A 10,919-nucleotide genomic window follows, 5' to 3' on the forward strand; every position below is an offset into this window, starting at 1 on the left:
TGGATTGTCTAAAGAGCATTAGACATAAGCAAATGTTTGTTGCAACGTTCATGAGTGCTTATGAATATGATTTGAGCATTGGATTAAACCCACACTCACTTGGATCACTCCATGAATTGTATCACAAGTGATTGGTGAGACGATAACATCTTATATTCTTGAAACCGAGATGTGTGAGTTGTATCTTGCAAATCGGTTGCACATTGATAATATGTAAACGCACTAGTAACTTGGTGTTATAAAACATATTGTTGTGTGTGATTTGGTGAGTAAGTGAAAGCAAGCATTGTATCAAAGTTTATCCGTTCCTTTTATCCAAAGTAGGATAAAAGCGATATCTTTGGGCCCATCGATGATTTAGTGATGACAAACGTAAATGCTCGGCCGGGCTAGGGCTAATTTGATTTGTTCAATTAGTCAGTCGTCATAAATCGGAAGTCAAGAAATAGTACAAAGAGAATGATTAGAAATCACGTCTCATACGATATCTAGAATGGAGGAATATATGATCCCTTATCTAAAGGACACGCGTATCTGATAGGATCAGAGTTGACAGCGGCTTTGGAAAGCTACGATTGCAGATCGGGATCTAAAGTCATACGCATAATAGTTATTAGACTTATCCAAGTGGGAGACTGTTGGATTAGTGTCTAAGTCCATAACTATTTTGGTATGTACTTGACCCGATGGTGCATGGTCCTTTTGGGTTGCCTTCACCAAAGCAACTTGATAGGATGAATTATGGAGAGAAAGGATTAAATATGATTTATTAATATATTATGAGAATAATATATTAAAGAAGAAATCATATTGTTTAATTAATATTAGTCAATAATTAATTGGTAATTAGTTTTGTGACTAAAAGAGATTAATTAAACTTAAGGGACTGGAATTGTAATTATAAGATAATTGTAATTTGGGCCATGGATTGCCTTATATTAAGGAGTGGACGAATTATATGGGGAAGCCCATAAGAAATCGTCCAAGGCCTTAAGGAAAGGGATCCATGGGTTGCTTAGGGCTTAAGCATCCAAATTAGGGTTTCCTTGTTAAGATAACCCTAATAGCCTCCTATATATAGATCCCTTATGACCCAAAAACGTGGCTAAGCATCCTTCTAGGGTTTCACACGTTTTAGGGCAGCCTCCATCCTCTCTCCTCTTCATCCTCTTGCTCTTGGTGTTTGTGAACCATTAGAGGAGTGACATTTGTGACTCTAAGCTTTCTAAAGTCAATACAAGAAAGAATTGGGATTGTTATTGCTATATAACAATCAAGGTATGATCTAAACCCTAATTATATGTTATATTGGTTATCATATTCTAGATCTAGGGTTTATAGTCTTGGATAACTTGCATGTACAATAAAGAAACCTAGATCCAAGCATTAGGGTTTGTATGAGCACATAGGATGTTCTTATGACCAAAACCCATCAGAAAGATAACTTTAAGATATGTTGTTGGATCTGATTAGGGAGGAAGAGAATTTATGGATCTTATGATCGCCATCCAGATTTGTTGTTAGATTTCACCAAAAATAGGTTAGAAAAGAGGATTATGGATGAAGATGGTATCGAGGATTTGTTGTTGGATTTGTATGTTTGAGAGATAGAGAGAGAGAGAGAGTAGTTTGGATTTTAATATTACAAAAAAAACTAATAATTAAAAAAAAGCTAAAAAAATAAATACATAAAGGTATGACAGTTATTTTAAGTCTAATAAGGAATAAACACGAAACAAAATTAAATCATGAAGATGGTCCAAGTTAAAAAAGAAATAATAAATAATAATAAAATAAAATAAATGAAAAACTAGTTGGGGACCAAGTACACATAATACCCCAAACCACATGGACCATTCGTGTAATTTATCCTAAAATAAATTTAAAGGGGCAAAATAGTAATTGCAGATTATTGGTGCAACAAAATGAAACCACATGGACCAACCAAGCAGAAAATGAAACCACAAGGACCAAGGGCGATATGGTTTCCATAGGTATCCTTAGAATGTTAAATCTGATTAACCATAGGGACTAATCACTTAATTTTGTCTTGATGAACGCAGAGCTATGTTATGGGAGTCTATTACTTCTGACCATGGATTGTTTATGTCTGTAGCAGCAACTTTGAAGGAGTTTGGTCAATGGATATGTGGGAATTGCATGAGCCTTCATGCCCTTAGACGTTCATGTCACCACCCGGGTGGCTTGATTAAGTTTATTGACGGGGCTAATGACATGAGCAGGCATATTGTTGGCATTCCAAAGCCCCTACCTAATGAACCGGAAGGTGACATTAATGATGGGTTGGTGATGGATGCTCAGCTACTTAATTGGTTTTAAACTACCTATCACCACCGTCAAAAGCATCCCTCATAACTATCGTATGGCTTTCTCTTAGGCTTTAAAAGAATCACTTTCCAAGGTGGTTGCTCATGCCGGATCCGTTGAAGCATGGGTTGCTTTGTTAATTTTTCCTAAGTGTACTTTTGAGGTGTTCAAGCCTAAGAATAAGCAAGAAAGTAGGTCTGGCAACAGGAAGTCTTTGCAACATCGTAATATCCTGAGCGCTTTAGCTACTTGGGGGACTGAAGACGATATCGTCAAGCTAGTTAAAAACTTATTTGACAATGCAAGTGTACTTTTGAGGTGTTCAAGCCTAAGAATAAGCAAGAAAGTAGGTCTGGCAACAGGAAGTCTTTGCAACATCGTAATATCCTGAGCGCTTTAGCTACTTGGGGGACTGAAGACGGTATCGTCAAGCTAGTTAAAAACTTAGTTGACAATGCAAGACTAGAGAAACAAGGCAAAAAAGAAGAGTACATTCAGGATAAAAGAACACTGGGTAGCACTAATGTCAGACAATGTCTTCGTAAGGTTGTCGATGGACATTTTACAGCAGCAGTGAAAGTTTTATGTTTATCGGGGGTTGCTCCATTTGGGGGTGATACCATGAAGGCATTCGAGGATAAGCATCCATACGAGCCACCGCCTTCCATACCTAACACCATATTTTCAGAACTTCCCCTTGTAGTGGATGTTGACAATGTCCTTTGGGGAATTAAATCCTTCCCTAAAGGTACCCCGTGTGGGAGAAATGGGTTAAGAGCTCAACACATTTTGGATACCCTTTATGGAGAAGGTTCGGCTATAACCAAAGACCTCCTACGTGTTATTACATTCGTGGTTAATCTATGGCTAAGGGGAATATGCCCTTCGAGTTTGGCAGAATTTGTTTCCTGTGCTCCTTTCACACCGCTCTTAAAGCCTGACAAGGGAATACAACCTATTGCAGTAGGTACTATATGGAGATGTTTGGTTTCCAAGTTGGCTATGAAAGGTGTTGGTAAAGAAATGACCAAGTATCTCAATGATTTTCAGTTCGGGTTCGAGGTTTCGGGTAGCGCTGAGGTCGTATTACATAGTGTCAATAGGTTGTTGAGTGAGTGTCACGATGACAGATCTCTCTCCATGCTTACCGTGGACTTCTCTAAAGCCTTTAACCTTGTTGACAGATTTGCATTACTTCATGAGGTCAGATTGAGGTGTCCATCTAGATCCTTGTGGGTAGAATTCCTATATGGTCAAGCAGCACGGTTGTATTGTGACATCCCCATTTTCACGGCCAGAAAAGACCGATTTTGCTTATGCTTTATAAAAATCAGAGTACTTCTTTTCATAAAAATATTGCGGAATTTGTTCCCAGAAAAATACGATAAATACGTTATCAAAACATTTTCGAAGAAACGTATTTTATTCATTTTAAAACATTTAGGATGTCATTGTCAATACAGGAACATAAGCATAAACGGAACTTACATTTATTTACACTAGTGATCTACATCTCTTTAATCTCTCAGTGTAATGTCACTTCATATCGACACCTGTGATATAAATAAACTGAGTGGGTCAGGTTGGGAAACCTGGTGAGTACATAGGGTTTTCCACCCACAATAATATAATAATTATGTTTAAACAATTAAACAATCAACCCAATTACCCATCCCCATTATCTTCTTTATTCTTAAGGATCTACCCTAAGAATCAGCTATTCCTCGTTCATTTATTCCTAAGGAGTATCCTAAGGAATAGGTACGAATTCCATTGTTGTAAATGACACATCAGTCAAGCACAATCTGCTAGTTCTGCCACTAGGGCGCAGCTACCAAAATTGTGACATTCTCTATGGGGCGCACCTGCCGAAATAGTCCTTTAGGCGCATCTGTCGGGGTTATGAGGTTCTTTATTAGGCGCTTCTGTCGATAGAGTCCTTTAGGCGCATCTGTCGGGTTTTATTGATAGTATCGTTTTCGAGAGTCCACTCGCAATACATATCAATGGGTTTTTAGAGTACACCGGTGAACACGTCGTTCACAACACCTACAGGTTGCGAGCTTGCTAATGTTCCATTAGACTGTCTACAATAGTCTATGGTTGTCATCCATACTCTGCTGAATGACGGGGCCATCATTTGGGAAAAAGGCTTCTCACATCGTCCACCTCTCACCCTCACCTCACGGTCTATTTCACCTCTCAACTCATCATCCAACTCATATTTCATCTATTACATCTACCCATGTCTTACCCCAACATTTTCGTAGATATAAAATACATATATAGTTTAAATCATTTAAAATGTGTATAAAATCGTTCACCCAGCATAGATAGCAAGTATTCAGATAATATGCACACATAGCACGCAATTTATATAAAATACTTCATATCTATGTGTAAGCTGAAAGTGACCATGCACTCACCTGAAAGGTGGTGACTTAGCACTCGGACAGTGCTTCGATACTCTCAAAACAATTTTCCTTCAATAAAACCTAGTACCAATACCACTAGGGTTTAGTCTAACGATAACCGCGACAAATTAATAGTCTAACTATTATTATTATTATATAAGCGTTAAATAACACTCAATATAACTCATTACTATAATTATTTGAAAGCTATATTCCTATAATTATTTTAAGGACCTAATAACATTACTATAATTATTTGAAAGCTATATTAAAAGTTGCGTAAGCGTAGCTCACTTACAGCGGATTCTAAAGAAAACCGGGCTTTGCTCGGAGTAGCGTTTCGAAACCGAAAGACCCTTTTTCTCGGGACTCCGGGAGCCTCGGGGCTTCCTTTAGGTGCTAGGTATTTTTCCTAGGGCTTAGGGGTGGTTTGGGGAGCTAGAGAGAGAAAGAAGTTAGAGAGAGAAGTGAGAAATGGTGTGGAAAGCCGGCTGCCTTCGTTGCCTTTTTATAGCCTGCGAGGTCTCGGTACGCTGGGCGTAACACTTCGTTCGTACAACACGCGTTGCACTTCGGATGGTGGTGCGTGGTTCATTTGGGTTCGCAGAGCACTATTGTACGTTGGGTGTTCCGAGCTCAGACGCTGGGCGTACCGAGGGCCAGGTGTCCGAATCCGAAGCGAGTATCCTGATCATCAATGGAGGGCTGGGATTGCGCCAAGTCATCACTTTCCTCGCAATTTCACATTTTTCCTTCCCGATTTCTAAAAATCATAACTTTTGCATACGAGCTCCGTTTTAGACGTTCTTTATATCCACGAGAAGGTGGGAACGTACTCTACAACTTTCGTTTAGATTCCATCGGCTAATTTTGACTCTATTTTAAAAGTTACATTATTAACAAGCCGGGACAGAATTGGTCCGTTAAATTCTCATAACTTCTTCATCCGACGTCCGTTTTCGCCCATCTTTTTTTCGTTACGCTACTCTTAACGAGATCTTCGATTCTCGTTCAGTTTGTGTCGGCTAAAAACCGCTCGATTCGAATTTCGGGTTGTATACTGCCAATCCGAAACTTCAAAAAATCATAACTTCCTCATACGAAGTCAGATTTGGGCGTTCTTTTTATGGACACTCTCGGTTTAACGTATTCTGTGACTTTCGTTTAGATCGCTAAGTCTAAATCTCGCTCTATCGTAAATTCACTATTTACGCTTCCCGGTATCGTGTCGGTTCCGTCGCAAAACTTCAACGGGTCATAACTTCTTCGTTATAACTCGGATTTCGACGCTCTTTATATGTACAGAAACCTTGTAACATATACTACAACTTGGTAGAGATTATTTATTCTTAATAATCTTTTGTCAAAAAGTCGTTTTCGACCCCTATTGCCTCTAAATTGACTAGCCCAGATCTACGGGCATTACATGTATCTAGGCAACACACGTATTTGGTCCACTATTAGGGTTTAGAAAGGAGACCCCTTGGGACCACTTCTCTTTGCCCTTGTGTTGCAACCGCTCTTGCATAATATTAGAGACAATTGCAAGCTTCTTCTCCATGCATGGTACCTTGATGATGGCACACTTATTGGAGATGAGGTGGACAAAGCGTTGGACATCATTACGGTGATTGGCCCAAAATTAGGCCTTCAGATGAATATTAAGAAAATCGAGCTCTTTTAGCCCTCGTGTGATGGTAGGAAGCTACGTGAGGGGCTATTCCCGGTTGGCATAGGGAGTCCGCCTTTGGGGGTGAAACTTATTGGGGGAGCTGTTAGTAGATATGCTAGTTTCATTAGCAGCTTAGCCATAAAGAGAGCCGAAAACGCTGTGAATTTGATGCACCTTCTTCCACAATTGCCTGACCCCTAGAGTGAGCTCCTTCTGCTTCGGTCTTGTATGGGTATTGCTAAGCTTTTCTTTGGGCTGAGGACGTGTCAACCCGTTCACATGGAGGAGGCGGCAATATTCTTTGACAATGGGTTGCACGGGGTGATTGAGGACATTGTGGTTTGTGGTTGCCCTTTCTTTGGCGACATACAGTGGTGAATTGCTTCCTTACCCATTAGGTTTAGAGGTTTGGGTTTATACTCGGCAGTAGAGGCTACCTCATATGCTTTTGTTGCCTTAAGGGCCCAATCATGGGTATTGCAAGACCACATCTTACGGGATCGCGACATATATGGTATGGATTCTGATTATGATTGTGCATTGGCTTCTCTTCATAACAAGCTTCTAGATTTTGACCTAAACAATTTTACTACTAAAGACACGTCCCCCCCCCCCCCCCAAATCCCAGAATACACTGGGGAGTGTCCTTTTTCGTAAAAGTGTCCAAGATATGGAAGTGCATCTCGACATGACGGCTCGGCAGAAAGCGGTTTTCCAGTGCTTGCATGCACCACATGCTTAAGATTTTCTTCTAGCTATACCTACAGATGGGCTTGGCCAACATATGTCTCCTGTGGAGTATCGTACTATCCTCAAATATCGACTCATGATTTCAATATTCTCAGTTGACAAGATATGTACGGTGTGTCGCAAGGTATGAATTGACTCTTTTGGAGAGCATGCAGTTCACTATAAATAACTCTCGGGGTTCAAATATAGGCATGATATGGTTAGGGATGTTTTGTTTGGCATATTTAAGCGTGTCGAGGTTTCCGCTAAGAAAGAGGCACCTGATAATTTCTTAACTGACCCGACAGAAGGAATGTCAACCCTCAGAACATTTTGATTTTTAGATTGGTCGAAGGGAAACACGCATGTGTGGACCTTACAGGGGTATCCCCTCTCATGGGCTTGAGGGTTAGGGGTTTCACGGCGAGACGGACTACTTTAAAAGCTGTTACAGGCAAAGTCACCAAACATAATAAATTGTGCATGGAAAATCAACACGTGTTCATACCATTTGCATTTGATACATTTGGTTTCCTCGCGTCGGATGCGGTAGAACTTCTTAATAGAGTACAATGAATCATGCATATCAATGTTACATCCCCTAGATCTATGGATGTAATCTTTAAAAGAATTAGTTTTACCATACAAAAAGGCTTAGCGGCGCAGCTTGTTGTCCGTTTGTCATGTCACTCATTGTACGATGATAATTAAATTAAAATATATTTCGTTTAAAAAAAATCGGTAGCTACATTGATGACTGAGGAAAAAGAAAGATACCAATGTTTTAAAACCCAGATTGACTCGACCGGTTGAAATGGTTGGATCGCGACCCAGTAAACTCTTTCACAAAAATAACCACGAGTGCATTCAAGATGCTTTCAAGCCCACCTTTCTTTCTCTACCTAGTATTACAATCAGTCCTATTATTTTGTTGCATTAACAAATTTCTCATGGTTCTGTGCCAATCATAAAAACACACATCAATCACAAAATCTTCCCAAGGACAATAAAATATTTAAACCAAAAATATACATAAGTTGATATGTTTTGAGTTTCAAGTTTGCCCCTATGTATAAGTAAAGCTATGAGGAGAAATACTATTAGTTTGTGTATTTATATCGCTCCATTTATGCAAAGAGGAAGGTATAGTAGGACAAATTCCAAGTGATAACAAGGATTAGGAAGGAATATAGGTTTTTCGCATAAATTGGGGATCAAGAAGGATGACATGTCCCACCTTTTTGGGCAGTATAAAACACTGTTTTTTGTCGGGCATTTATATTGGTCTTAGTTTCATTAGATCAAATGAAATCAGAACACGCAAATCACCTCTTTGAAATAAACTCATCGTGCTTTCTTTCATGTCTTTGATGTGGTTTCCTTTTCGTATTTTCTTCATTTCACCAACAAAAACACCATTGAACCAAAAAAAAAATGTCCCTACTTATAATATCAAACTCCATTGAAAAACCGAGTCCTCAATAGAATGCTCTATACCTCTCTCGTCTCATCAACATAGGCAAGATCATAAACAATGAAAAAGAGATCTAGAGGAAGTAATTCCATATACATACACATATACATATAGTGATATACTTTCAGCATCAGAAGGGCAAAATGGTCATTTACTACTCTCTCATTCTACGCAACAAATTTGAGACAACGTGTATCATTGTGAATATTCTGGCATCGAACAGCACAGAAACGCATCCCACATCTGACGCATGTATACTTGGCTGAAAACCCACAAACAGTGCAGAAGTGGCGGCGGCTGCCGGAGCTTGGCGGCCCTACCGCTGCTCTTAGATATGTTGGCACATGAGGACCCAAGGATTCCAAGTTTGCCTATTATCAAAACACAACACATCTCCCTCATCCTCATAATAATAAAAAATAGCCCTAAAAAGCCTGTCTGTCTGTATCCTGTGTAAGTTGTAACAAACAAAACTAATAAAAGGGAGGAAATGAAATGTAATGTAATTTACTCACGTCATGCAAGAGCTCAAGGAATGTTCTCGGGGCTTTCTTTGCTGTCTCGAGTGCTTTCGCCTGACGAGTTTTCCGTTTTGTTCCTTTCGATTGCTTTTTGTGGAACACTACAAATGGTAAAAGATAAAACGTATAATTAAAGAGAATTAAAAACAATAATAATAATAATAATACAATGAAAACTAATATGACCTTGATCATCATCTTCATCAAGGGATGCATCATCATCATCATTAGGTTCAACCATTTCGGCTCCAGGATTGTCATTCTCAAGCGCTTCAAGACGTGCGAGAATTGCCTAATAGTAATAGTAATAGTAAGTAGAATTTATATTCTCATCTCAATCATATTAATTAAATATTAATTTGGGAAGAAAAGAGGAAATTAAATTCCAAGGAAGGACCTGTGTTCGATTATCAGTGCTGGCAAGTGCAGCTGCCATTTTGGGCGCGACTTTACGCGCTCGAGTCGACATGCGACGGAGCGAGTTTGAAATCTCATCATCCATTTGCTTTTTCTTTGCTCTACAAATTACAGTAATCAGATTCAGTCATTTAGAAGTTTAGAATTAGGATTTAACAAAGTAGCAAAAAATGTGCTTCACTAGTTAATAATAATATAACTTTGTCAAACTCTTGGATCTACTCATGTATCTGTATCAACAGTTTCCATGGTTCAAAACCACTTTCTTGTCTTACATGTAAACCATATTTTCTTGTATTTCAAATGGACACGTGGCTTTATAAATTGACATTAAACAATGTGCTTCACTTCTAATGTTATGTAGTTGTGTTGACCATTCCTGATGATTTGTTTGTTGCTTTTAATTAAGTCTTTTATTTGGTACTAAGAAACATTATGAAGTGGTTTTTCTTTTGGGACTGTGGTGATATATGTCTTTTAGATAGTTAGCTTATTGAATCAGATAGGCTCATTCAAATATTACTAAAATAACAGATGCACACAATTTTTTTTATCATACTGGATCAGACATATGGATGATTAAGAGGTTTATTAAGTGGTTTTTAAAACAACAGCCCAAACTATATCAACAAAATCTGATTATAACACCAAAGATAAGTGCTTAGTGTTAACATGAAACCGGATAATCACCAAACTATATCAACAAAATCAGATTATAAGCTTCATTGATTGCAAAATAAATAAATAAATAAGATCAATGTGCTTTAAATTTAAGTGCTTTGTCGATTCAAAAAAAAAAATCATCAGCTTATCACGAGGTGTGCATAACCAGAAATAGAAAGTGGGATTCCAAACTAGAAATTAGGAACAAGAATTGAGCTCTAGAAATCAAACATCATGTATCGATCCAGGAGGAGTAACCGGATAAAGAAAGTCGGAATTACCAGATGAAGGCGCAGTAGCCGTAGCCGGCGCCGGCGATAGGACGTCTGGAGCGGATATCGGAGCAGGGTCGCAGCTCTTCTTCTCACTGATGAACGTTGTGAAGGAGCGTGTTTGGGGAATGAGCCTAACGACGGTAACGAGGGCATTCCTATTTGGGGAGAACGGGGGTATTTTGGTAATTTTAACTTTAAAAAGCCAAAAGATATTGAAAAATCAGGTCCTCTTTATTTATGAAAAGTTGCATTTTGACCCATTTTAAAAAAGAAAATGACATTGCACCCCCAATGTTTTTGGATTTGTCAAATCAGTCTCTAAACTTATTTTTTGATTTTATAAGTGCATAAAATGGATCTGCTTATTTGGTCTTCTAACCTAAAATAACATGTTAACTATGCCATGTAATTAGTTGAAGTTGATGT

At 38.6% G+C, this 10,919-nt stretch overlaps 1 protein-coding gene across 1 annotated transcript; it reads right to left on the bottom strand.

The window, feature by feature from the left end:
- Positions 1-8,584: 8,584 nt before the first annotated feature.
- On the bottom strand, positions 8,585-10,658 carry LOC111877500 (SWR1 complex subunit 6). Its single transcript, XM_023874019.3, has 5 exons — positions 10,500-10,658; positions 9,536-9,656; positions 9,325-9,430; positions 9,133-9,239; positions 8,585-8,988 (listed from the first exon to the last, which is right to left on the bottom strand). The coding sequence occupies exons 2-5, from the start codon at positions 9,638-9,640 to the stop codon at positions 8,785-8,787; spliced, it is 522 nt and encodes a 173-aa protein (XP_023729787.1). The 5' UTR covers positions 9,641-9,656; positions 10,500-10,658; the 3' UTR covers positions 8,585-8,784.
- Between the last annotated feature and the right edge of the window lie 261 nt (positions 10,659-10,919).

Source organism: Lactuca sativa, chromosome 6 (genome assembly GCF_002870075.4).
Source record: "Lactuca sativa cultivar Salinas chromosome 6, Lsat_Salinas_v11, whole genome shotgun sequence".
In the NCBI taxonomy this organism is placed as follows: Eukaryota; Viridiplantae; Streptophyta; class Magnoliopsida; order Asterales; family Asteraceae; genus Lactuca; species Lactuca sativa.